This window comes from Protopterus annectens, chromosome 8.part0, assembly GCF_019279795.1.
Source record: "Protopterus annectens isolate FY-2018-M chromosome 8.part0, PAN1.0, whole genome shotgun sequence".
NCBI classification, from domain to species: domain Eukaryota; kingdom Metazoa; phylum Chordata; order Ceratodontiformes; family Protopteridae; genus Protopterus; species Protopterus annectens.
The window spans coordinates 377,869,468-377,897,262 of NC_056741.1; the positions used below are offsets into that span (position 1 = coordinate 377,869,468).

The 27,795-nt window shown below is 42.7% G+C and overlaps 1 protein-coding gene across 2 annotated transcripts in view; it reads right to left on the bottom strand.

The window, feature by feature from the left end:
* Positions 1–27,795, bottom strand: part of LOC122808815 (C-type lectin domain family 2 member B-like) — a 1,263,928-nt gene that overhangs the window by 1,086,299 nt on the left and 149,834 nt on the right. The window contains exon 1 of one of the 2 annotated variants that reach the window (XM_044079876.1): positions 4,448–4,865. The exons of the other annotated variant lie outside the window; for it this stretch is intronic. Within the exon in view, the coding sequence (XP_043935811.1) occupies positions 4,448–4,469 (22 nt within the window). The 5' untranslated portion in view covers positions 4,470–4,865. Of the gene's footprint in view, positions 1–4,447; positions 4,866–27,795 lie in introns of those variants that run through there. 2 annotated transcript variants of the gene reach the window in all.

Sequence of the window (27,795 nt, forward strand, 5' to 3'; positions counted from 1 at the left end):
CAAGGCAGAAATACTGCTAACTAAGCTCAAAATAGGTAACAACAAAACTATCAACTTAGTTACAGGCTATATCCCCCCAGGCAGTAATATCCCCATCATGGAAAATCTACTCCAATGGCTATCACAAACCATGCTACAAGAAACTATTCTATTAGGGGACTTTAATATTGACTGGCTCACATGCTCTTCCCAGGCTCCCAGTAATTATATCAACCTATTTACCTTCTCTCAACTAATCAAAGAACCCACTAGAATCGACAAGAACAGTAAAAGAGAATCACTTTTAGATTGGATTCTACTAAACAAAATACCTTGCTCATATTTAGCAGGTACCCTTCCTGACTCACTAAGTGATCATCAAACTACCTTCCTACTCAAATATAACTCCCACCACCCCCATACTTCAAACAATAAGAAACAAAAAACACTTCAACTTACCAAACTTCTTACAAGATCTACAGCTCTATAACTGGTCGCAACTGTATTATCTACCCCTAGACAAAGCTATCAAACACTTCAACTCTACCTTCCTAGAGATACTAAACAGGCATGTCCCTCCAAGAACTACCAGAATTAAACCTAAAACAGTTCCATGGGTATCAAGGGAAACAAGGCAAAAAATAAAAGAAAGGAATAGTGCCTGGACAGCCTGGAGGTCCAACAAAAACCCAGCAACACGGCAAGCATACCAGCAGATAAGAAATCTTACTAAGAAACTAGTCATGCAAGATAAAAGAAATTACTTTATCACCCATCAAACCCAACATTCAAACAATCCAAAAAAAATCTTGGCAGGCTTAAATAGGTTACTACACCCTGGAAAAACACTACTCCACCCCCAACAGGCTTAACAAAAGAAAACATAGCTGAATCATTTAACTCATTCTTTACTGAGACTGTACTTGCCCTTGCACAAAACCAAACCTATCCAAATACAAGTGCACCCCAAAACTAACAACAGCCCCACATTTAAGCTACAACCCACCTCAACCTCCTATATAAGAAAATTACTATCCCAACTAAAACCACCAATACTAGGAGCAGATTCCCTCCCCCAATGAGTTCTTAAAACTAGCAGCAAATGAAATAGCTAAACCAGTCTCAATCCTAATAAACCGATCCATCTAAGAAGGTTCAGTACCCTTGATCTGGAAAACTGCCTATATCATACAAAGGGGGAAATTCTTATGACATTTCTAATTACAGACCAATAGCAATATTATCCCCACTTGCTAAAATATTAGAAAAATGTATTCACCATCAATTAATGACCCACCTTATTGATCAAGAGCTCATATCTCATACACAGTATGGGTTTTGTCCAGGACATAGCACAACCACCGCCCTGCTAGCATTCATAGATACCATTAATCACAACAGGAATAATGGTAAGCTTTCTTCAGCCCTCTTCCTAGACCTATCAAAGGCATATGATATGGTTAACCATGAAAAACTAATCTCCCATCTTATAAACCTAGGCTTAGATAACTTATCAGTCTCCTGGTTTAAAAACTACCTCAACAATAGACAACAGGCATTTCTATGGAATAGTAACTTGTCTCCACTCCTACCTGTAACACTCAGAGTACCTCAGGGATCTATACTAGGCCCCTTGCTGTTCTCAATTTTTACAAATAATCTCCACTCAATCTCAAAAGGTTCAAGCCTTATTCAATATGCAGATGATTCAACTATAACATGTAATGCTCCCACTTTACCAGACCTCCACAAAAAGACACAGGATAACTTTCACTCAGTGGAAACATGGCTCACTGAGAATGGCTTGATACTCAACCCCCAAAAAAAACAAGCTCCTACTATTTCATCCCTCAACTACTACTGCCCCCACATGCACCTTTACTATCCACTCGAATAACGGTACTCCCATATCACCTGAAGCTCAGACAAAACTACTAGGTATTACTATTGAAAATAAGCTCAGATTTGATGTACACATCAATCTGGCCATTAAAAATACTAACAAAAAGCTGGGTAGCCTCTACAAACATAAAGCATTCCTGACCCATAATGTTAGAACTACAATTGCACGTACACACCTTCTCTCAACACTACTGTATGCCTCACCCATCTTGATTAACTTATCCAAAACAGAAATCAATAAAATGACAACCTGCTACAATCAGATAGCCAAATTTGCTAACAACAGCTCCTACAGAACACATCACTGCCTAAACCTAAAGCAATTGGGCTGGATGGAACTACCTAACTTACTTATTTATAATCAGCTGGTTACTACTCACAAAATACTCCATCAACAAAATATATCACCCTCACTGGCTAACATTGTCCAACAATATTCCTGTCCTAGGCAACTCCGCTCAACTGACAAATTACACTTAACTGTTACTAGATCCAACAACCATGCTGGAGACTCCCTTTACTCTTCTTATGTGGCCAAAATCTGGAACTCCCTGCCTACATCCTTATCCTTGATTATCTCACTACCTACATTTAAAAAAGCTATATACAACTACCTCAGCAACAAATGGTTATGTCCCTGTTCAACTCCAGACTAATGCCGGATCCACTCCAGTACTATTGTAACCATTGTACTAAACTAGAGTCCTATCTGTTACTTGCATATAAATGTACACCACATCAAAGGTATGATAACATATATATAACAGTGTTAGTATGAACAATGTAAAACTGTGTAATGACTATTGTAAAATGTATCTGTCTGTAGTTTATACCTTAAGTATCTATAGTTTATACCTATAAGTGTCAATAACTAGATACCCTTATGAATCTAGATGAAATATGTACCCAAGTTTGTCTGTATGTTCTGTAAAAACTATCTTTGGAGCTTTTCTCCCCGGGCCTCCACTGAAAATGGACATATATCCAGCTAGACTATCCCGGTTAACAAATGTAAAATAAATAAAAAATAAATTTGGACAGGACTAAATCTTTCAGGAAAACAGATCAATTGTTTGTGGCTTTTGCAGGACCCAGATTGGGTAAACCTGTTTCCAAAGTGACTTTATCCTCCTGGCTTAGAAACATCATTACCTTACCTACCAACAGAATAAATTATCCTTACCTTCTAGAATAAAGGCTCATTCTACCAGATCTATGGCTACATCTATAGCATTTCATTCCAGAGTCTCTATGGATATCATCTGCACAGCAGCCACTTGGGCAAGACCTCATGCGTTTATATCTCATTACAAATTGGATTTTGCCTCCAGAGGACAGGCATCTTTTGGTTCTATGATGCTCAGGAATATCCTTCCTTAGGGCCACCCAGGACTCAAGTAGCTGGGGACTCGGTCCTAATGGTAATGAATAAACAAAGATTTACAACATCAGATAAAGAAGTTACGTCTTACCATAACGTTCCATCTGTGTTGTAGATCTTTGTTCATTCATTACTTCCTGCCCTCCTCCCCCCTGCCTGGACTCCTGGTGGACTTTAGGAACTCCTGGTTAGGGTATTTGCTCAGACAGAGCCTCTTACTATTTTATTTTCTGTTACTACATCTATTATCTAAAGGCATGCAAACTCGATCTGAAGTAACTAGGAGAGGGGCATTATGGGTAGGTCTTAGCTGAGAGTTTTTGGCTGGCACGAGCTTGGAAACGGGCATATCGGTTCCGAGGACAGAACAGAGATCCTAATGGTAATAAATGAACTAAGATCTACAACACAAATGGAACGTTATGGTAAGACATAACTTCTTTTTTTTCCCTATGTTTTTGCAGGGGGGCATGCCCCCATGCCTACCTACACCCCCCCCCCACACACACACACACCCTGCATATTATAAATACCAACTCCGAGATCGCACTACACTGAGGGAAATGGTAAATACACCAATCCTCACTGTACTGCCATTTCCATTCAAAACCTTCAGGTTTTCGGAAAGTCGATCATATGATTTCAACTGTAAGAATTTCGAGCTTCTGAAGGGGACCCAGTAAATCTACTATACATGAAGATACCATCACCTCAAAATATGGACCATTCAATCTTCATTTCCTTAAACAGTTCACTGAACCCCAGCTTCCACATTACACACACTTCCTTTCATATTTAAAATTATCTCAGTCCTTCAAAAGATCCCCTTAACTCACTTCTTGTTACTGACTATATTCTTCCATTGTTCATTCATCTTTATGAAGAGCAACTGCTCCTACCACATCTCTAGAACCTCTGCCTCTTCACTAATTCAGTCTTTTGGATCAGGATTCAGGTGTTAAACCAAAGCCCAGCTGTCAGATGGTGATAACGCAGATCCCGCTGCACTTATCAAAGAATAAGGGAAAGTTCCCCACTGCTCTGACCATTGTTCCTCTAACTAGAATGAATATACTTCAGATTTCCCATATAAAGAGGCCATATGGCGCCCACCCTACATGACATTTACTGCGTATATGTATCGCTCAACGTCAACAGTTTTTGCGCCACAGTGAAAACACATACCTGCGTTCTCCGACTTTCCCATTTTCTTCAGCAAGCACAACGATGTTAGTACTACCGCACCGTTAATTGGTCTGCTAAATTAATTAAAAAGCGGGGACATGAATATTACGTAATAATGTTCTAAAAAAAAGTATACTGCTGTTTGCGAGTGGTTTCTGGGGCTATACCAGTAACTGGGCGTTTGTGCGCCCATCTAAATGCCTGCCAGAGCTAGTAGTAGCTGGTCTACTTTTGCGATTTGCTGGTGACATCAAGGGTTATACGATCATTTCTTCTATTGTGATATTTATTATTTCTTATGCATTTCAAAATGAAACTGTATCAAATTTCTACAGGCATCTGAGGTCCATCTTGTTTAAAAATGTATAACAGTATCTCTTACTTAGTAGCGCTCTGCTATATTTTATCAACAAAGGCCGACACCCTATAACCGTGGGACAAAAGAGCCATACTATACTAATCGCAATTATCAATTTATCACATTACGTGTCCGCTTACAAAAACAACTGGAACTGGTACTTCAATTTGAAGCCAGAACTTTTTGAAGTGGGAAGGCATGACGCAAGGATTTAAGTCCCAGGTTGTTGCTGAGACAGTTGTGTATAAGACAAGGGCTCGCAGTTTGTTTTGACTTCAGAACTAGAGCTCTATCCTTTTTGGTCTTAATCCTATTTTTGAGTAAACAAGTTCCGTTTCCCCCACCGCCATGAATGTATTTATTATTTTTATTTTATTTTACATTTTTTTTTACCGGGACAGTCCGACTGAATCAAGATCCCATTTTCGGCGGAAGAAAAAAAAGCTCCACCCATGTAACAAACCGTACACAGTTTTGCAAAATAAAAGTAACATAAGATAGCAATGTTAAAAGCAGTACAGATTTGCATATCAGAAATTGTCAAAATGTGATAATTAGCTCACGGGGATAATTAAGAGATGCGATATCCGTTCTTAAAAGTGTGGGTTCAATTCCCATGCTGTTAACTTATTTGATCAATTAACCTATATGTCTACCATTTCGGTTTGGGGAGGTTGGCATAGTGGTTAAGGTGTTTCCCTTACCAACACAAGGTGCAGGGTTTGATTATCACAATGAGATAATTGTCTAGGTTTAACAGCCTCACGGGTAATTACTGATGAATAAGAGTTTATAAATGTTTTATTTTTAGAGAGGCAGTATACAGCAGCGTGATACAGTTATTCAATGTATACATGCATAATTCGACTATAGACTGTATTGTCTTTGCATAGTTTTTTTTAAGTACATTCGATCAGGTGTGGCCTTAGGTCAACTGCTGCCCTAGGCAAAAAGGCTCCATGGCCCTGCCCCCCCCCCCCCCCACACACACACACCACCTGGTGCCCCCGTCCCAGTCTAACTACACAAAATAAATACTGAAAAAGTGCCCCTGCTACAGTGGTGCCCTAGGCCGCTACCTAGTTGGCCTATGCCTAAGGCCAGCTATGCATTCGATGAACTAAGAGAAGAGTACAGTGAGACAGATGCAGGAAGAAGAGAGAACTGAGAGACATAACAGTGTGTTCAACCTGGCTTAATGCGGAGTAAAGCTAGCTGTTGGATTGGTGTTCACTAAGGAGAAGGGTTACGCCCTTCAAAATTGCTCAGAGTGGGGCATTTTGTAAGGAGATGTGTGAGGGCAAAAGACTGGGCTTCCATTTTTTTTTTTTTTTTTTTTTTTTTTTTTTGTAAAAACAAATGCTCAGTGTGGTGGAGTTTCAGCTGCTTCTGTTCTTTCATATAATACTAAGTTGCTTTTTCTTAACCCCACCCCCAGCACACACACAGGATGCAACTGCCCAGATAGGGACTGTCCTGCATAAAGAGGGACATTAGTACCACTTTTCAGGTAAAGTGCTGTTGGCTCACACCCAGGATGATTATATCTTTAAGTTAATTTACATTTGATTTATTTTACATGGCCATTTGGAGACCAAGCCCAGATTGTAATGAATATTACAGACTAAAATACAACATGGCTAAATCATAAATACAAATGCAGGCTAAACAGACATGCAATATGCATACATTCACTATGACAGCAATGTACCTTATCACAAAGCTGTGGTATAATCAGAGGCCTAGGAAGATGGACTGGTCACCAACAGAGTGAGAGCAACAAACAGAGCAACAGCAGGAAAGTATGGGGGAGACCAACTGTTAGTGAAGAAAGGCAAATACAGAAGTGGTTAATGACTATGGCATTTTATGTACAGTAAAAAGTTTTCAGAACTGGTTTGCAACTCAGTCTGCAGCACCCCCAACAAAGGAAAACGACAGGCTGTGTCCATTTGATCATCTGTTTATATAAACCATGTGCTAGTGTAGTCCATTTGATCATCTGTTTATATAAACCATGTGCTAGTGTACTAGTGGTCTACAGACATAAAGAAGTTTACTTTAACTTTCTTTTGTTTTAGTCTAGCAAGTTGAAAAAAGTAGCACTTGACTGCTTTACCTGCAAGAATGCTGGGGCTGAAAGCAAGATGCTGGTTGCATACCTCTTAACTGTCCTCGATTCTGGCTCAAATTTAGCTCTGTCCTTTCTAAACCCTCATAGAGATGGCAATTTGTGGAAGAAAAGATGGTGGCTTACACAATGACAATTAGAGTTAGACTTATTTTACTTCAGAAAATGGATGCTACTTCACATCCTCTTGTCAACATCTCAAGTTAACAAGTACTAATATTTTAAAAAGTGCCCCCAATTATTTCTGAAGGGAAGTATTCGAGAGCTATGGTAGGGTGTGCAGTGGAAGGATGTCTTTAGTTAAGTTTACATAACTGTAGCTGTTTGAAAGTTTGTAGTGTCATCTTTAACTAACTAAATATAAGTGAACTGGACCATACCCCTCAACGTCTTGACATTATAACTCACATTACTATCCTTTAAAAATCATATGTATTTATTTAAGTTTGATGACTGGGGAAGTCCACTGGGCCAAGAAGAACCCGCTTTCAGTGGAGGCCCGGGGAGAAAAGCTCCACAATAATTGCAAGTTACATTTCACATGTTACAAAAGGACATAGTTCATACAGCTAATTAAACATTTACAGATAAGCTCCGTCATATTTGCAATTGGCTTGTCACAATGTTACAAAAATGAAAAGACATAATTCAATACAGAAATTTCAACATTTACATAAAGTGAAGATGTTTGTTATAAACTCAATTGTAGGTTTAACATTTCAAAATATATAGTTACTAGCCATTAGTAGGTTAGGAAAATATTATGCATGGAGAGGGTAATAGTATATTTGAGACTGGAGAGTATAGTACAATAGATATTAGAGAGAAAGTTAGTTTTTAGTAGGGGAAGGATTGTTTTGGGTGGGGTGAAGTAATAGTAGAGGTAGTTGGATGAGTTAGTGCAAGGTGGAATGGGGGACGGGTTTAAGTTGGAGAGTGGCAAGGGCATTCCCATTTGGAAGAAAGATGAGAGAGTAGCTGAGATTTGAAATTTGTATGGTTAGGCAGGTTGCGTAGGTGTATGTGGAGAGAGCTCCACTGTTTAGCTAAGGAGTGGGACAGCAGTAGATGGCCAGGAGGTCGTGCAGGTTTGTGGACCTGAAGGAGATTTTGGTTTTTGGATATATGAGTGAGTGGTTGGGGAATGTAAGGTTTAAAGGAAGTAGCGAGAGCTGGGCAGTTGGCAGGTTTAAAGATGAGCTTGTGGGCAATGGTGAGTTGTAGGTAACGGAGGTAGTTGGGTAGTTCAAGCCAGTTGAGGGTGAGAAGGGAGTGACAGTGGTGGGATGAGTTTTTTGAATTGGTTGCAAATTTGGAGATCTTGTGGTAGCAGGATTCAAGTTTGGACCGAAAGCTAAGATGGAGATTGGTAAAAAGAGGGGCACCATACATAAGGGAGGGGAGTAGGAAGGTGGATGCAAGAGTTTGATGGGTAGAGGGGCTTAGGAAGCGATTGTGCCTGTAGAGAAGACCTAACATATGGTAGATTTTCTTGATTGTGGAGTGGATGTGGGTGTCAAATTGTAGTTCTTCATCAATAATGATGCCAAGAAACTTGGTGTTGGGAACAATTTCAAGGAGGGTGTTGTTTTGGCTCTGTAAGGTGAATGTGGATTTGTCAATGGAGTTTTTGGTAGGGGAAAAAAAAAGTTATTTAGTTACCATAATATTCCATGTGAGTTGTTCATCTCGCCTTCATTCTTACACATGGGTTCGGAGCCAATCCGTCGGCTCCGAGTCGGCCGCTTTCACAAGCTCGAGGTTTTCGAGTAGATTGAGGCCAGGTCCCTATCCCATGATGCTCTCTGCCTCACCTCAGATCTAGTTTGCTGATCCCAACATGTACAACATAAGAAACACATGAACATTACTCCAGCTGGAGTAAGAAATCCTATAACAAGACCCACGAGATCGCAAAAACTCTTACTCGTTCTTCGAGAAGCCTGGAGGGGGGAAGGCGGGTGGGAATGTAAGAATGAAGACAAGATGAACAACTCACATGGAACGTTATGGTAAGTACATAACTTCTTTATGTGAAGTTGTTCAATCTCGCCATTCATTCTTACACGTAGGGAACGTCCCAACCACCATTCATCCTGGGTGGCTCATGGGAGTATATTCCTGAAGACAGTGGAACCAAAGGAAGCCCTGTCCCTGGAGGCCTTACAGTACAGTTGTGTACACTTACCATAAATGTAGATGTTCCGAGTGTATTCACTGTTGCAGTCATTACATTTGGGTAATCTGCTGGCAGGTTGTCCTCAGTCGGCATGATTAACAAAGTCTTGGGTCCTGCATCAGTTGCTATCCCTTCTTCCATGACGTCAGGTCGTCAGAGGTATAAAACATGCAGCCGACACCATTACATCAGTTTTTCTTGCCCCAGATGTCAGGTGCCCCCCAAATGGGGAGCCAAATATTTAAGTAATTAAAAACACAAAAATATATCTCCAAACAAAAGCAAATACAACAAAAAGGCTTTTAAGCACAGTACAGGAAAGAAGAGGTATAGTAAGAGAAAAAATGGGGGGTTGGAGGGAGGGTAACCAGGGCTGCAACAGTGAATACACTCGAACATCTACATTTATGGTAAGTGTACACAACTGTACTATGTTCTTCATGTTTCACTGTTGCAGTCATTACATTTGGATAGATTCCCAAAGCTATGGTTGGGAGGATGGATTTATACAGCATTAGGACCAGCTATAAGGCCCTGCAGGACAGCAGAGGCAAAACCAGCTCTGGATTTAGAGAAGAAAGGTAAATGGTAATGTTTGGTGAACGTATGAACTGAGCTCCAGGTAGCAGCTTCTAGAATGTCTCTGGTAGGGACACCTCTGAGAAAGGCAGTAGAAGTACACGCAGCCCTGGTGGAATGAGATCTGATCCCCTGGGGGATAGATTTACTAGGGTGCATATAGCAGAAATGAATACAATGGCTTATCCATTTGGAAATAGTCTGCTTTGAAATAGCCTTTCCCTCTGCCCCTGCAGCAAATGCCACCAATAGTTGCTCAGATATTCTTTGAGATTTTGTCCTGTTTAAGTAAAATCTAAGTTGTCTGTGTACATCCAATGAATGCAGAATCCGTCCCCCCTTGTTCTGTGGATTGGGAAAGAAAGTTGGCAAATGAATGGTCTGATTAAGAGCCACACTGGATACCACCTTAGGCATGAAGGATGGATTAGTCCTGAGAGACTCCCTGTCCGTATGAAAAATAATAAAAGGCTCTGCTGCCATAAGAGCCTGTAATTCGGAAATCCTTCTAGCTGAAGTGACTGCTAAAAGGAAAGCTGTTTTCCAGGACAGAATTTTTAAGTCTGCAGTAGCAGCTGGCTCGAAAGGAGGGAGAGTGAGTTTTTCCAATACAAAATTGAGGTCCCAGGCAGGGGTTGGAGCTCTCCTGGGTGGTCTTAGGTTTTTGGCTCCTCTGAGATACTGCTTTAGCAGAGGATGAGAGAAGAGGGGAGGATCTGTGTTGTAATGAGCTGAAATGGCTGAGGCATGGATTTTTATGGAAAGAAAGGACAGGCCCTTGTGAAGCATCTCAGTTAAATATTGCAAAATCTGAGGAATATTGGGCACCGTTGTGCTTATACCTTGTGATAGATTCCAGGCACAGAATCTTTTCCATTTGTCAGCATAAGATTTTGTAGTACTAGGCCTTCTTGCCTCCAAAATGACATCCATCACATGTTTGCTGAGGGATGCCACGGGTGAATTTAGGTGATTAGCCACACTGCAAGATTCAAAGTTTTGGAACTGAGTGTGCAGAATTTGGTTGTTCTGCTGAGACAATAAGTGAGGTGTCTGAGGCAGGTGCCACAGTGGAAGGTGTGACACCATTGCGCAAGAGTGGGTACCAGTGTTGGCGAGGCCAGTCTGGAGCAATCAAAATCATTTTTGGTCTGTCCTGTTTGACTTTTAGTAGAACTTTGGAAAGCAGAGGCAGAGGGGGAATGGCATAGACTGAGGTTTTTCCAGCTGAATGAAAGAGCATCCACTTTTCAGGCTTTTTTGTGATGAGTTCTTGTGCAAAACTTGTTCAACTGACAGTTCTGGGGTGAGGCAAAAAGATCTATTTCTGGACTCCTCCATTTGCGTGCCAACATGTTGAAAATCTGTGGTTCCAGTTTCCATTTGTGTGGGTCTATGAGATTTCTGCTTAGTCCATCTGCCAGAGTATTCAGCTTTCCTGGCAGGGATTGAGATTGTAGTTGAATCTGATAGGACAAGGCCGTGTTCCACAATGCCATGGCTAGTCTGTAAGTAAATGTGGTGTTGTCTGTCTTTATCATTAATTGTCCTGGATGAAGGTAGTCCTTGAGGCTGTCAGTGCATTCTGTACAGCTAGCATCTCTTTTTGATTGATATGAAGGTGGATTTGATTTGGGCTCCATTTGCCCTGAATGCACTTCCCTGCCAGATGAGCCCCCCAAGCATAGTCTGATGCGTCTGTAGTTAGGGTTTGGGCGGCAGGGGGTGGAGAGAATGGCAGTCCCTTGTTTTGGTGACAGGCCACGGCCCACCATAGGAACTCTAGTTGCAGGCAAGGTATAATAGGAATTATTGTTTCCAGGCTGTGACAATGTTGACTACATAAACTCTTTAAGTACCACTGAAGTTTCCTCATATGCAGTCTTGCATATGGAATTAGAAGAATGCAGGAGGCCATGAACCCCAAGGCTTGCAGAATTTGTCTTGCAGATAGCAGGGTTTTTGTGGCCACCTGTTTGAAGTAAGTCATCAAATGAAGCCATCTGGGCAGTTGTATTCAAGCTTGCACCCAGGAATGTAATTTTTTGAGAGGGTACCAGTTGTGACTTCTTTTCATTTATGGTGTACACTAGACAAGTTAGAACGTTTTTTTACAAACGCCAGATGTTTTTGAAGAATGTCCTTGTTTTCTGCCTGAATTAGACAATCGTCCAGGTATGGATATATTTGAATATTTCTTTGCCTGCAAAATGCAATCACTGGAGCCAGGCACTTTGTGAAGACCCTGGGTGCAGTAGATAAGCCAAAGGGCAGTGCAGAGAACTGGTAATGCAAATAGCCTGCTTTGAAGCGGAGGTAGCTTCTGCAAGATTCCCTGACTGGGATATGCAAGTAAGCCTCTTTTAAGTCTAGAGTTACCAACCAGGCATCTTTGCCTAGCATAGGAAGTAACTGTTGAAGTCAGCATCTTGAATTTTGGAATATCCAGAAATATATTTAGAGAAAAGATAAGTCCAGAATTGGACGCCGTGATTTGTCTTTTCTTGGTACCAGGAAAAGTCTTGAATAGAAACCTTGTGCCTTTCCCTCTTCTGGGACTGGTTGAATAGCTCCCATGTTCATGAGAGACTGTTCTTGTTTCTGGGCCTCTGCCCACTGGTTTGGGGGCAGGTCTGGCCATCCGTTTGGGATTGGCAACGTGTGGAAATGAAATCTGTATCCCTGGGAAACTATATTTAAAACCCATTTGTCCTGGGTTATAAGTTGCCAATTTCTTACATGAAGTGCCAGTTTTCCCCCCAAAGGGGCAGCTGAAAGGTAAGTGCTTGGTAAGTGTAGAGGGAAGTCATTGAGACTGCTTACCACAGGGAGGTGCCTTGTTGCTTCCAGATTTGGAGGAGGAGGAGGAGACACCCCATTGTTTTGTTCTAAAAGTCCTTTGTGACTGAAACCTGGAGCCTTTGGAATGTCTGAGTTTGACTTGAGTGGCTCTGGAAGGAACTGGAAAGGACCAGTTCTTAGTACGCCAGTGCCTACTAAATCTTGGAGGTTGCACCTGTAAGAAATTTTTCACAGTTTGCATAGATGTAGCTTTATCTTCCATCGTTTTTAAAACTTCAGCCTTATTACCAAAGAGATGGTCCTGTTGTAAAGGAGCATCCAACAATTTTGCTTTAACATGATCAGGCAGAGTTTGCTCTTTGAGCCAAGCATGCCTTCTTAGCACAGAGCCAGTTACAGCAGGCCTGCAAGTGGCCTCCAAAGAATCAAAACCACATTGCAAAGTATATTTTCCAACTTGTTCAGCTGAATGCAATAAATCCTGTAAATCATTATTTTCCACACAGTCAGAAATTAACATCATTTTCTGTTTAAGCAGAAGTGTAAACCTTCTTACCCCATCTATCCAGCGCCCTGGAATCTATCAGAAGGGGTAGGATTTTAAGCATTAGCGGCCTTAATGCCCTTGGGACCCTGAGAAATGGTTTCAGGATCTGCAATAGGATTTTTGAAAAGGAATTTGTGGGAGTCAGGAACCCTGTAGTATCTGTTTGGCTTACAAGGAGCCAGAGGCAGAGAATCAGGAGCCATACTAGATTCTGTAAAAACATCATCAACAATGTCTAGGACAGGAGGTATAGCCAAAGGCCTTTGTTGAGGGAGAAGAACAAAATCCCTACGTCTCTTTTTAGATTCAGAGAAATCCTGACTTTCCCAGTGGAAATGTTTCCATAAGGTATGTAAAGTGTCCCCAAAAGAAAAATCCTCAGGGGGAGCAGAAGGAATGGAATCTTCTGCATCAGAGTCCTCATAAGTAGGTATAGACAAATCCTGTTCATTAGAAGAATCAGAAGAAGTAGAATCCTGTTCAGAAGATTCATAGTCAACGTCTTGGCTAGGCCTCTTAGAAGGGGGGGGGGGTTGGCTACCCCTGATCGCAGTAATTAAATCTTCAGCCATTTTGATCATTTGTTTTTTAGGCATAGGGGCCTTCAAACATGGCCCAAGCGTTGTTTTTTTAGACATAAATGTAGATTTTGGTATTAGTTTTGAGGATGGCGTCGGTTTAATATACAAATCTGTAGGCCTGAAAACACTCTCAGAAGCTGGTGCCTGCACAGCGGCTCCGAACCCATCTAAGGTAGAGACATCCACGGGTTCAATACTTAAAGCATCTCGCAGCAAACCGGACTCCGAATGGGTCTCAGAAGAGGCCTGCGAATCAAAAGTAGCGGGTATCAGGGGCTGCGAAAGCGCCTGAGTACCGGCAAACTAGCAACTGGCTTAGGAGAAGTGTCATCAGTTTTGGACCTCGATGGCCTGTCTCTATCTTTTTCTTTGCATTTTTTAGGTATTCCAGTAGTCGGATTGCTAACCAATGACATTTCTGGATAGTTAAATTATGAGCCAAAATGTTTAGAAGCAAAAATATACTGACATTTAATAGTGAGTTGATTAAAACTAGCACGAAACCTGACAGCAAGGTAACTTTGTGGTCAGGGTCTAGGCAAGAAATACAGTAGAAATGAAAATCTTTATGAGGTATTTGCCTCCCAAAATAATGCAATTATTAACTTTTACTGACATCGGTAAGGAGCAAGAAAAAGTTTCCCCAATGGGGTATTTAGCTTTTTAGTTGAAGACTTTGGTTCTGAAACTCGAAAACGAAAATTTCAGGAGTCGGCCGACCGGCATTTGCGAACTGCTTCTGCTTCGGGCACTGCGCGGCAAGAAAGACTGATGTAATGGCATCAGCTGCATGTTTTATACCCCTGACGTCATGGAAGAAGGAAGAGCAACCGATGCAGGACCCAAGACTTTGTTAATCAGGCCGACTGAGGGCAACCTGCCAGCAGATTACCCAAATGTAATGACTGCAACAGTGAAACACGAAAAACATCTACTTTGTAATGCGTTGTGAGACCAAAGGGCAGTGCTCAGAACTGATAGTGACTGGCTCCCAGCCGGAAACGCAGATGATCTCTGGATGATCTGGCCATTTTGATATGATAGTACGCATCCTTGAGATCTATAGAGCAAATCCAATCACCCGTTCCTAGAAACGTAAGAATCAATTGAAGTGGGACCATCCGGAACTTCTCCTTCTTTACAAAAGTGTTGAGTCTGCTGAGGTCCAAGATGGGCCTCCAGTCCCCTGTTTTCTTTGGAACTAAAAAGAATCTGGAGGAGGTTCCGGAATCTATTTGGTCTGCTGGGACTGGCTGGACGACTCTCTTTTCCAGCAACCTTTGAATCTGCTGCTTGATCCCTGAGACTGGATGGAACGTCTGGGATTTTCTTTTGTACCGGGGGAGGTTCTGAGAACGGAATGACATATCCTCTGGTAATAATGCTTTGTACCCAAGAATCTTTTGTAATTTTTAGCCAGGTGTCTGGATACAAAGACAAGCAACCCCCCGACTTCCTCCAGAGTAGGACAGCCGGGCCTCCTTTCAGGAGCGCTGGTAGGGCTTGCCAAAGAACTGATCCCTGTCGCCCTGATTCTGCAGACCCTCTCTGCCGCCTGGGCGGCAGCTTCCATTATTACCCCCTCCTCTGCCCCTGGAGGGGGGGTTCACTACGTGTGTTCTGAAAGGCTTCTTGGGACTTGCGAAACCACATTTTCCTCCCTTTTGCCCTTTGGGGTAAGGTCTAGTAGGGGTGGAAAAACAGACTCCTATGGCAGACAGAGTCTTTCCATTTTGTTCACACCTAGTGAGAGTCTCCTTGACTTTAGGCCCCAAAAAGGACGAGCCATCAAATGGGGTATTAACGAAGGAAGACTTGAAGGCTTCCACAAAGGAGCATAAGTGCATCCAGGAATGTCTCCGAAGAGCTATTGCTGAACCCACTGCCCAACTCGTACCATCGGCTGCATAAGAAATGAGTCGCATGGACGTGTTAACTATGGAATTAAGGATATTGAGCTGGGATGTTACCTTATCAGAAATGCCTTCAGCTGTAATACTCTGTAGAGCATCTCCAAGCTCTTTAAGGAGATCTCTTTGAAGTCAGGTAAAATGCATCAAATAGTTGACCGATTGCATAGCAAAAGTCGCTGAACTAAAAATGCGTTTCCCATACCTGTCCTTAATACTGGAATCTCTATTAGGAGGATGGACAGTAGAAGAGGTTCCCGACATCTCTTTCTTGGTGGCAGCCGCCACCACCATGGCATCAACTGGCACTCCCTTGGTAAGGAACATATTGTCTTGTGGTGATGCAATAAACTTGTTGGGCCTCCGAGGGACAGGTTTCACAGTATCAGGAGACTCCCATGCCCTTCAAACAACCAACTCCATTAGTTCATCGAAAGGTGGAGTCACCTAGGAGGTGGAGGGTTGAGACCCAAAGGCCTTCAGAAGCACCAACTCGTCAGTAGGGCTAACGGATTGCCAGTCACCCCTCTGTCTCAGGATTTCAAGGATATCAGCAAAGGGGATATCCTCCAAGGGGGACCATGGGGACCCTTCTGACTCCTCTAAGTCAGTGTCCGATGTGACAGACTCCTGTAGGGAGTCTAAATGCCTCCTCTTGCAAAGCATCTTCCTGGGAACCTAATCAGCTGGAGCTTCTGGTGAGGTCTCAGTAGAACAGGGGTCATCCAATGGGGCTACGTGAGGCTCTGGGTCTCGACGCTTTACAGGGACCTGTGATGCAGAGGTAGAAAGCGGGACTTTCGGGGATGAGGAGGAAGGCCCTGATGAAGTGGGTGTCTTAGAAGACATAACTCTCCTCGTGGCATCAAAGGCTCCACTGGTCCGACGCGAGGAAGCAGCCGGTTCCAAAGAAGATGGCATCCTCCCCAGTGCCAGAACAGTGGGCTCCAACCCAGAGGAAGGAGCCGAGCTCATCCGTGCCGAAGCTCCGAGAGGAAGGGTCGGAACCGACCCATCAGTTTGACTCTTCCCCTCTGAGCAGACCGTAGAGTGTTGGCTCCCAGACTCCTCGAATGGCACTGAAGTAGTCTGAGTCGACAGAGCTGATGGCACTGGATCAGGCCTTGGCTCCAAGGGTTCCACAATCATCAGTTTCACCTCCCCCGGCTCCGAAGGCCTTCTCGGCTCGGAGGAGGAGTACACACAGTAAGTAAGACAGTCTTCAGCTCCAAAACCGGATGGGCCAGAGTCAACAACAATTTGGCTAGTGCCGGATTCTGGAGGAGCGTCTGCACCAATCGGTCCACACCCACATTGCGGAGTGGCTCCTCAAAGAACGAGGTGAAGGGATCGAAGAAGCCACCGACTGTAAAATGGATGATTTCAAAGTTTCGGAGACTGGCTCCGATACTGGGGACCGGCTCCGAAAAGCAAGCTCGGTGCTCGGTTCTGAGGACTGTGGAACAGGCGACCGCACCTTCTCAGAAAATTTCGGAGCAGAAGACTTCAGCTCCAAAAAAGCTTTCGAAGATTTGGATCGCTTTGAAGATTTTGAAGTCTGGTTGGCCTTGTCAAGCGATTTCTGGAATTCAGGTTTTAACAAACCCCTGTCCACCAGTTTTCTTCTGCGTTCAAGCAAGACCCTACTGCTAAAAGAATGACAAATGGAACAGTCCTTCTGAAGATGGACTGCCCCCCAGACAGTACACACAGCTAACATGCAGATCAGTAATTGACATTTTCTGCCCACACCTAGGGCATTTCTTGAACCCCAACTTTTGTTTCTCTCTTTCTTTAAGATCCGCCATAATGCCAAGAAACGCTATCTACGTATAAACTGCCTAGATAACAAAAAACACTCTAGACAAATAGAAGCAATATCTAAACAGTTGAAAAGTCTATAAAACTAAAACACACACACACACACACACACACACACACACACACACACACACACACTTCAAACAGCTATAAGAGCTATAATTATCAAAGTTAACACTTTAAACAGGATAGGGGTTAAACTCAAAAGCGGCCAATGAAGGCCTAAGAGCAGCCGCTCTACAAAGACGAAAAAATTTGTTCAAAAAGGACTAAGACAGTGCCTAAACAATAAGATAAGGCTAATTAGCCAAGAAACACACTTTTTAAGGCGAAAATCGAACACTATATAGCTATAATAAATTTGAAAATAGAAATACTGACCCGAGCTCCACTCTCGACCTCCGATGGGTTGCAGTGGCATACTTGATCTGGGGTGAGGCAGAGAGCATCATGGGATAGGGACTTGGCCTCCAGCTACATGAAAACCTCGAGCGTGTGAAAGCAGCTGACTCGGAGCCGAGGAATCGGCTCCGAACCCATGTGTAAGAATGAATGGCGAGATTGAACAACTTTACATCATTAGTTTGGTTTTATTTGCATTTAGTGCCGGATGGTTAGACTGCATCCAGGTTTCTGTTTTGGAGAAGGCTAGTTGGGGTTTTGCTAGGAGCTTGGAAGGGGAGAAGGCTGAGCAGATGATTGCTGAGTCATCTGCATATTGGATGATAGATGAGTCTGGGATGGATTGGTGAAAGTTATTAATGAATAGGTTGAAGAGAAGAGGGCCAAGAACAGAACCTTGTGGGACACCTCTGAGTGTGGGAAGGAAGGGGGAGGTTGAAGTTTTCCAATAGACAGGTTGTTGGCGGTTGGACAAGTAGCTGGAAAACCAGGCAATGGTGGTGGGAGAGAGGTGTAGGGTGGAGAGTTGGGATGTAAGTAGGGTGTGTGTGATGGTGTCAAAGGCCTTTGACAGATCTAGGAATAGTGTGGATACGAACTTGCCTGAGTAGTGTTCGAGGTTTATGGTTTCAAGAAAGGAAAGAAGGGCAGTCATGGCGCTGTGGCCAGGGCAGAAGCCGCGTTCAGTAGGGGAGAGGAGATTGTTTAGTGTTAGGTTTGCCATGAGTTGTGCTTGTATTGTTTTCTCTAGTATTTTAGAAAGAAGGGAAAGGATGGCAATAGGCCTAAAGTTGGTTGTATCAGTATTTTTGCCACCTTTGTGGAGGGGGATGATGTAAGCATGGTGCAAGATAGAAGGGATGTATGATTATTGTATGGATCTATTTTTAAGACTAGAGATGGGATAGGCAATGCTGTCTGCAGATTGTTTGAGGAAGGTGGGTGGAAGGTTGTCGGGTGCATTTCAACAGGGTTTGAGGAGAAGTCTTTTTACAGTGCTTGTGGGGATGGGCTTGAGGTAGAAGGATGTGGAGGAAGGTTGATGATTGGGGTGGTGTTTGGGGCAGGAGGGGGTGATGGTGGAGGGGGGGTGGGAAGGAGGCTGACAGTTTAGCTATGCAGTCTATGAAGAATGAGTTGAACTGGCTGGCTGTTTCAAGGTTGGAGAGGTTGGGGTCTGGGCAGGGGTTTTCTTTGTTGCCAGGATGCAGCATGGATGAGATGAAGTCCCAGAATTTTTTGGGATTTGTTGAGTGCAAGGACTGGAGTTTGGAATAGTGGGCTTTGCAGTCTTTAATTATTAGTGTTTTTTGCAGAGTTTTGTAGTTGCTTATATTCTAAGAGGGTGTTAGGGTTTTTATGTTTTTGATATTGTTTCCATTTGTTGGCCCTTTGTTGCAAAGCTAGTTTAGTATCTATTGATAACCATATGCAGGGATTAGTTTTGATGTGTTTGGTTTGCGGGGGGGGGGGGGGCTTGCTGATTGAGAAGGGTTAGGAATGAGTGGTTAAAGTAGGAAACGGCATCATCTACAGTAAGGGTTTTTTAGAGGGGACCAGTCAGTATGCTTTAAGAATTCGTAGACAGTTAGAGGGTTGAAAGAGGAGAGGTGTGCGGGTTTGGACGTAATGGTGTTGTTTATGCAGTGGAGATGGTCGGCGAAGGCTGGTAGGTGATCGCTGAGAGGATCGTGTAATGTTCCAGCTTTGGTGATAAGGTCTGGGTGAGTTGTTAAGATATCACAGGGTCAGAAGGAGAAGAACTACCTTATTATTAGTATAGAAAGTCTTCAGATGATATTCTGATATAATTGGGGAAAAATAATCTTCTTATAGTCTTAGATCAGTATCTGTAACTTAAATACATCTAAGTCTTTAAAGAAAATTAGTAAATCTGGGAGGAGCAAGGCTAAATCTGGGGACAAAAAAATCAAAAGTGTCATGCCTAAATCATACATGAACTAAACTACTATGGCCCGTTTTGAGTAGTGACTTAGAGTGATGTCAGTCAACAGAAAGTGACAATTTAACACCACAGATTAAATTGGTGGCTAACAGTCAGAACATAAATAGTTTGCATCTAATACCGTGTGTACATGAAGGAGATTTTCAAGGTAACTGAACTGGACCACAAGACCTTTTTACTTACGGATGGAAACAAATGTGTATACTTAACCAAACACAAATTCACTTATGTTTGCATGAAATGGAAGCAGCAGTGTGTTTATTAAACAAAATTAGATTCAAATGCCAGTTATCTGACAACAAAATGCTCATATCAGTGGTGGAATCGTTAGATATTCACAGAGTTCAGGACCAGGAGGGAAACTTGTCAAGTCAATGTAGCATCCATCAGCTGACCCAGGAATCCATGAAATCCAACATAATTCACTGTGTGGTCTAAGAACCAATACCCAGCTGGGGATTAACCTACATGTCACTAGATGGGTAGCCAACTGGCTCACCAGCAGAACACATACTCAAAGTTGGGGATTCCAACTCTACCAAAAGACCAGTTACCAGTGGTGTACCACAAGGATCTGTGCTGGGCCCTCTGCTATTTGGAATCTATTTCTCAGAAGTCCAGGCAAAAGCAGATGGCCTGTGGCTTACCAAGTTCACTGATGAATGCAAACTGGGCACAATCACCAAGTCCCCAAATGATGTCAACATATTACAAAAGGGGCAAATGACTGGTGCCAAAGCCATGGACTAAAACTAAATGCAAAAAAGTGCACGAGTATCCCCTATGGCAAAGAGGAAGTCCCTGAAAATTACAATACTGACAGCATCCCCCTAAGCTCAAACCCATGGTGCGAGATTTGGAAACACAGGTTGATAGCAATCTAAACTTCGATCACCGTGTGTCCACAGTGGTAAGGAAAGCCTTCTACATTGCACATCTCATAAATAAGGGTATCGTATCCAAGACTAAGGATGTTATAACTCCTCTGTACTTGACCCTCATCAGACCACTAAGAGTATAACACTCCCTTTTGCATGTACCTCACCAGACACCTGCAGCAGCTAGAGAAAACACAGAGGTTTCAAACCAACAAAATTCAAGGCCTCCAAAACAAGACCTACATGGAAAGACTGAAAGCCCTGTTACTGTACTCTGTATCCTACAGCCTGCTGAGAGGCAACTTGTGCCTGGCCTACAGCAGTCCCTGACCCTGCCCTAATAGAAATGCTGCACATCCGCAAATCAAATGGGGCAGAGTCACTCGATCTCAACCTAGCCTGTGACATTAACACAACATGCTGAACAGACAGACAGATCTCACAGAGATCGCCACTCCTCTGCAGTAAACTCCCAGTTCACGTGAAGCAGAGCTCCTCAATGACCCTATTCAAGTGCAACTAGACAATTGGATGAGAGACCATAAATTCACCTCAGGGGTGGCACCTATGTCCGTCATGGCTGGGGCAGTCAGTGCTGATCATAGCCTTGGCCTACAAATAGCGACCATCAAACCAACGTCAGTTAGGGAACACAGGTATAACATGGCTAGGCTTGTAAAAGACCTAGGACCATAACCTCCTAGCAACCTCATGAACCTATGAACCAAGCAATCATTAGCAGATTCCCAAGCCCTGTCACCCAGTCTGCCTACTACACATATAATGCAAGGTCCATATCTCATTTAAGGTCCTATGTTGCCAGGGTTGGCCCAACCTGACAGGGGGGGCCAAGCTGTTGCAGCATGTGTTCCCAACCAGGCTCCCTATTTTATTTTATTTATTTTATTTACATTTGTTGACTGGAAATGTCCAACTGGACGCAGGTCCATTTTCAGCGGAGGGGAAGGCCCGGGGAGAAAAGCTCCACAAATTAAAATATTACATAGTTACAGATGAAGAATCCTATCAATTAAAATATTACAAACAGTTACAGATGAAAAACATAGTACATTCAGTAGACAGCTAGCATCTGTTCCATCCACGAAGTCATAGCAGATTTTAACAATTGTTACAATAAGAAGTCACTGCCATATTATAAGTAGATAGGCATGGAAGTATCAGAGCTTGCTGTAATCAAAGGTAGTTTGTGGGGTGGAAGAGAGGTAGAGGGTAGATGGAGTGGGAGAAGTTAGACGGGAGAGTTACAAAGGAATAGCCAGCATGTTTTTCGGTGCGCTTTAAGTAACACTTTGAAGTGGGTGCAAGATGGTACAGAGGTTGTGTGGGGGGGGGGTGTTCCATAATTTGGCTATAGCACTGGAGAATAGTGCTTCTCCAGCAGTGTTATTGGTTCTAGTAACCTGTAATTGATTTTTGTTGCTGGATGTAGTGGTCTGGTGGTGAGATAGGGTTGGAGTAGATACTGGAGGGATGGGACCTTTAGAGGATGGTTTACCAGTTTGTGGGCAAGTGCGAGTTGATACCATTGAAGGAGGTGAGGGAGTTCTAGCCAGCCTAGTTCAATAAGTGAGAGACAGTGGTGACTGCGGTAGGATGCCCCGGTGGCGAATTTGGCGATTTTGTTGTAGCAGGTCTCAAGTTTATTTAGATTGCATTGCCTTAGGTTGGTACATATTGGAGACGCATAAAGTAGGGTGGAGATAAGGTGCGAATTTACAACTGAAATCCTAGCTGCTTTGGTGAGGAGTTGTTATTTCTGTATAAGGCTCCTAGTTTTTTGTGGACTTTTTTATGGTCATGGATATGTGAATGCCAAATTTGAGATTATTTTCTATTTCAACTCCGAGCAATTGGGCGTGATCTGTTGGGTGGATAGTGGTTTTGTCTTTTGCTGTGATGTTAAAGTGAGAGTTGTTTTGAGTATGTTTGGTGGGTTTGAAGATGAGTTTAGTTTTGTTTGGGTTGAGTATTAACTGGGCATCGGATAGCCAGGTTTCAACAGAGGAAAAGGCATCCTGTGTGACCTTTTGCAGTTTGGGTAGGGACTGGGTTGAGCAGATGATGGTTGAGTCATCTGCATATTGTATGAGTGTGCCATGTTTGGTGGCAGAGGCTAGATTATTGGTGAAAATAGAGAAGAGTAGGGTTCCAAGGATGGATCCTTGGGGAACACCAATAGAGACAGGTAGTTGGGGAGATATGTCATTTTGCCATACAATGGATTGCTGGTGGTCAGACTGGTAACCCTGAAACCAGTTGGTGACTGATTGAGAGAAGGATAGGTTATTGAGTACAGAGATGAGTTGTTTGTGTGGGACCATCTCAAATGCTTTAGATAGGTCTAGGAAAGTAGCAGAAGAGAGATGGCCATTGTTTTTATGGTGAAGGATAGTGTTAGTAAAAGAGAGTAAGGCAGAGGTGGTGCTATGGTTTGGTTGGAAACCATGTTAAGTATTAGAAAGGAGGTAGTCTGAGATTTGAGAGTGAATGCATCTCTCTAGTATTTTGGAGAGTGGAGATAGAATTGCTATGGGGCGGTAGCTGGTTAGTTCTGTGGAGGGGCCACCTTTGTGAAGGGGAATTATGTGTGATATTTTCCATAGTGTAGGGACGTAGCATTCTGACAGAGATCTGTTAATCAAGATGGATACTGGGTAGGCTAGGGCGTCAGCTGCAATTTGTAGGAATTCACTTGGGAGGTTGTCTACTGCTAATTTTGTGGGTTTAAGTTTAGTTACGAGTTTTCTTATGTTGGAGGTAGGAATGTGAGAAAATGAGAAGAGTGTGGGGAGATTACTGGGTGAAGGTGTGGGGTGTAGGGAAGGGGGGTTGTGTTGTCTAGCTAGTGACAGTACGGTTTGTGTGAAGTGTGTGTTGAATGAGGTAGCAATATTTTCGGAGGAGTGAGAAATGTTAGGTGTAGGGGTATTGATTTTACCTGGGTGGAGGATGGAGTTTATGGATGTCCAGAATTGTTTGGGGTTGTGTTGGGAGGAGTTGAGGGCAGACTGGTAGTATTGAATTTTGTCCTGCTTTATTAGCTTTTTGACGCTATTGCGTAGTTCTAGGAATGTGTCTAGCTGAGGGGGTTTTGGTTTTGCGCCAGTGTTCCCAGGCTTTATCTCTGTTTTTCATTTCTGACCTAGTGGTTTTCTGTAGCCATGGGGAGGGTTGGGCTTTGGTTCTGGTAAGTCTTATGGGGGCGTGGTTATTTAGGATGCTTAGGAATGTAGTATTGAAAAATTTGACTGCGTCATCTAGGCTGAGGTAATTTAGAGGGTGCCAGTTACATTCTTTGAGGGATGAGATGAATGTGATTGGGTTAAAGTGTAGTTTTTTTTACGTATTTGATGGTAGATGAGAGGTTTAACTTGATATAGGTGTTTTCTGAGTAGGAATGTTGGGGAATGATCACTGAGGCTATCTGATAAGCAGTCTGCTATATAGGACTGGGGAATCTTGTTGACTAGTATCCAATCAAGGGTAGTGTGCTTGTTGGAGTTTTTATTTATTGTGGTTGGTGACTGGACTAGTTGGGTGAAGCCATGAAGGTTTAGACGATGGGTTGGATGGTTGCCGCAACAGGATTGCCAATCAATATTGAGGTCACGTAAAATTATGGTCTCTTGGGGGAAATGGTGGGTAGTTCAGCTGAGGGGGTTTTCCTAGTGGAGGGATATTTTGGCCAGGTGGGAAGTAGCATCCTATTATGTTGATGGTTTTATTTTGGTTTATTTTCAGGTTGGTATATATTATTTTTTCATTGGCAATTTGGGGAGCTGATGAGTTTAGGATCTGGATGTTTAGATGCTGTTTAAATATTGTAGCTATACCACCTCCTTTCTTGTTTAGTCGGTCTGGTCTTAGTATGTTGTAACCATTAGGGAGGATTTGCTCACTGGTAATGTGAGGTTTCAGACAGGTTTCTGTCAGGATGATTATATCTGGGGAGTACAAGTCTATGGTGGCATGGAGTTCGGGGACTTTGTTGGTTATACTTCTGATATTTAGGCTTAGCAGAAGGAGGTCATTTGGTTTCTACTGGCTGGGAATTGGGAGATGTTGTGGTTGTTTGTCTGATTATTAGAAGTGGGGTTGGAGATGGAGGGGCCACGGCTGGGGTGGATGTCACCACTGAGGGCAAGTTTTGATATGCATGAGGTTATTAGTTTTATCAGTTTGTGAAAGAGTTTGCATTTTAGGGAAACATTATGATTGGGTGCAGTCGGTAATAGAGGTGGTGGGAGGGTTATTTTGTTAACTTGTAGGGATGCATTTAGTTTGAGTATTTTAGTTGACAGAATATGTGGAGGAGGCATAGGGATGGTTCTTGAGTTGGTGGGAGAGGAGCAGAGTGAGAGTGAGTCATAAATGATGGTGTGAATAGTTGTGCAGTGGAAGTGGTTGAGTGGGGGTATAATGGAGTTTTGGTAAGATATAAGATATGCAAGGAGAGGGTATGCAAAGAGTATAAGTATGGTATTCTTATTCATGTTAGCAGAAGAGGGGTAGTAGTGGGAGTTGGGAGTAGTATTGTGGTTGGTGGCAAAAATGATGGGGGGTTTGTTCTTCTAATAAAGGTAGCACCACCGGGGGCAGGTGAGAATTGGGGGCACGGTGGGAAGCGAAGCAGGCAGAGACCTGTTAAAAAAGTTTAGCCCAAGACTGCCCTCCTATTGTCTACATGAAATGACTACAAATATGAATTAAGTCGGTTACATATACATGCCAATTAAATTCAATCAGCCAATCATATCAATGCAGGAATTTCCAGGTGTCTGCAGGAAGACCAATACACCACCTCTCTCATAAGCAATGAACAGCAGTCCCCAATAAATGATGAAAGCCATCATAAATTGCTATAAGATCTGTAAAACCAAGCAATTGTAAGTTGGCCCCCCTCCAGCTTACTTGATATACAGCATAGTGTGCAAGGGGTCCACCACTCATTAAAGGGTCTGACAGAAGGACAAGTTGTCCAAGTCTATGCCACCCACCAACCCCCCCATAAAATCATAGGAGGCTACTAGGCTAATGGTTCTGGGGTCCTTAGAAGCCTAGCCAAGAGTTTATCCCCAAAAATAAACCTCAGTCAGCATCTGTCGCCCCTGTCAGTGAGGGACACAGGTAGAATCCCTGGGACGAATTTGTGGTTTTCCATCCACTCATCAAGTATGCACTTGAAGAGGATCAGCGGGGTGCTCTGTTTGACGTGTATGGGAAGTCTATTCCAGAGAGTGGGCAGCCTCTGGGAGACAAACATGTCTCTCCAGCAGGTTTTGTTAATGTCACATATTAGGTTTAGGTCTTTTGAGTGGTTAGTGTGTGATGAGTTAGACTTACTGATATGGAGCATCTCTAGTAGGGCAGGGTCCTTCCAAGACAGCCCTTCCATCAAGGAAGGGTGATCACTCAGCCTCCTCCCCCCAGCACATCTGGTAAGATCGCCTTAATGCCTCCCAACAAGTGATGTATAAAAATAGATGTATTTGCTCCATTAAACTTAACATCCCTTCTGACAAACCTACTCATGAGGATCCCAACTCTAACTCTGCTGTCTGTGGCTGTACTCCAATTTTCTCTTAGTAATGTTTAAACAGATTAACCTAACATTCAGCCATCTTCTTAATATTTGCTGTCAAATACATTCAGTTTTTCCCCTTTCAACAGCAACAGTGGATAATCTGCAATGTCATCCTCTCCCTCCCATGTGTAGCACTTTGATGTCTTGATTTGCAGCTGTTGCCCTCTCATACCCAACCACAGAATGTGTGCAACCTATTGGCTCCATCCCAAATCACTCTTCTCCAACTTACAAAGCTCATTATCTACCACCCAAGTAATGTGTCCAGTTATCCAAATTTTATGTGGTTACAGCATATCATCTGCAAAAGAAATATTGGTTCGCATCAAACAGAAATAGAAACAACACCAAGCCACAAAATAAAAATAGTTAGCACCACACAGATTTGAAATACCTCTTACACAGTCCAATCTCTATTTACCTTTCTATAGATCATTTTAGATGCACATATGGTACATCACGCTTTAGCCTCATGTCTCCATTTATTACATTGTCTCACTCAGTACCCAGAAGAGCTCATAATTTTTAACAAATTCCATTTTCCTGATCTTTCTTGCTCTTTTTAGTTTACCCAGATGCCATCCACAATGCACAAGGTGACTTGGCATGTTTACTGGGTTACATTATCTCCAATATCCTGAATATTCAACAAAAAGCAATTAGGTTTGCAACCCTGAATAAACCATACAGTGGATATAAAAAGTGTACACACCCTTGTTACAATGCCAGGTTTTTGTAATATAAAAAAGTGAAACCAAAATAAATCATTTCAAAAATGTTTCTACCTTTAAATGCGACCTATAACCTGTACAATTCAACTGAAAAACAAACAAATCTGTTAGGGGGAAAAATATAAAAAAAATAAAAAATGTACAATAAGCTGGTTGCATAAGTGTGCACACCCTTAAACTAATACTTTGTTGAAGCACCTTCTGATTTAATTACAGCATTCAGTCTTCTTGGATAGGAGTCTATCAGCATGGCACATCTTGACTTGGCAATATTTGCCACTCTTACTTGCAAAAGCGCTCCAAATCTGTCACATTGCGAGGACGTCTCTTGTGCACAGCCCTCTTCAGGTCACCCCACAGATTTTCTATTGGATTTAGGTCTGGGCTTTGGCTGGACCATTCCAAAACTTTAATTTTCTTCTGGTGAAGCCATTCTTTTGTTGATTTGGATGTATGCTTGGGGTCACCGTTGTGTTGAAAGGTGAAATTCCTCTTCATCTTCAGCTTTCTAGCAGACGCCTGAAGGTTTTGGGCCGAAAGTGACTGGTATTTGGAACTGTTCATAATTCCATCCAACTTGACTAAAGCCCCAGTTACAATGGTGTTCTTTTGGTGATGCAAAGTGTTGTTTTTGTGCCACACATCTTTTGGAATTGTGGCCAAAAAGTTCAACCTTCATCTCATCAGACCATAACACATTTTCCCACATGATTTTGGGAGTCCTGATGTACTGTTTTGTATATTTTAGCCAGGCCTGGATGTTTTTCTGTGTAAGAAAAGGCTTCCGTCTTGCAACCCTACTTCATTGTCCAGACATATGGAGAATATGGCATATTGCTGTCACATTTAGTACACAAC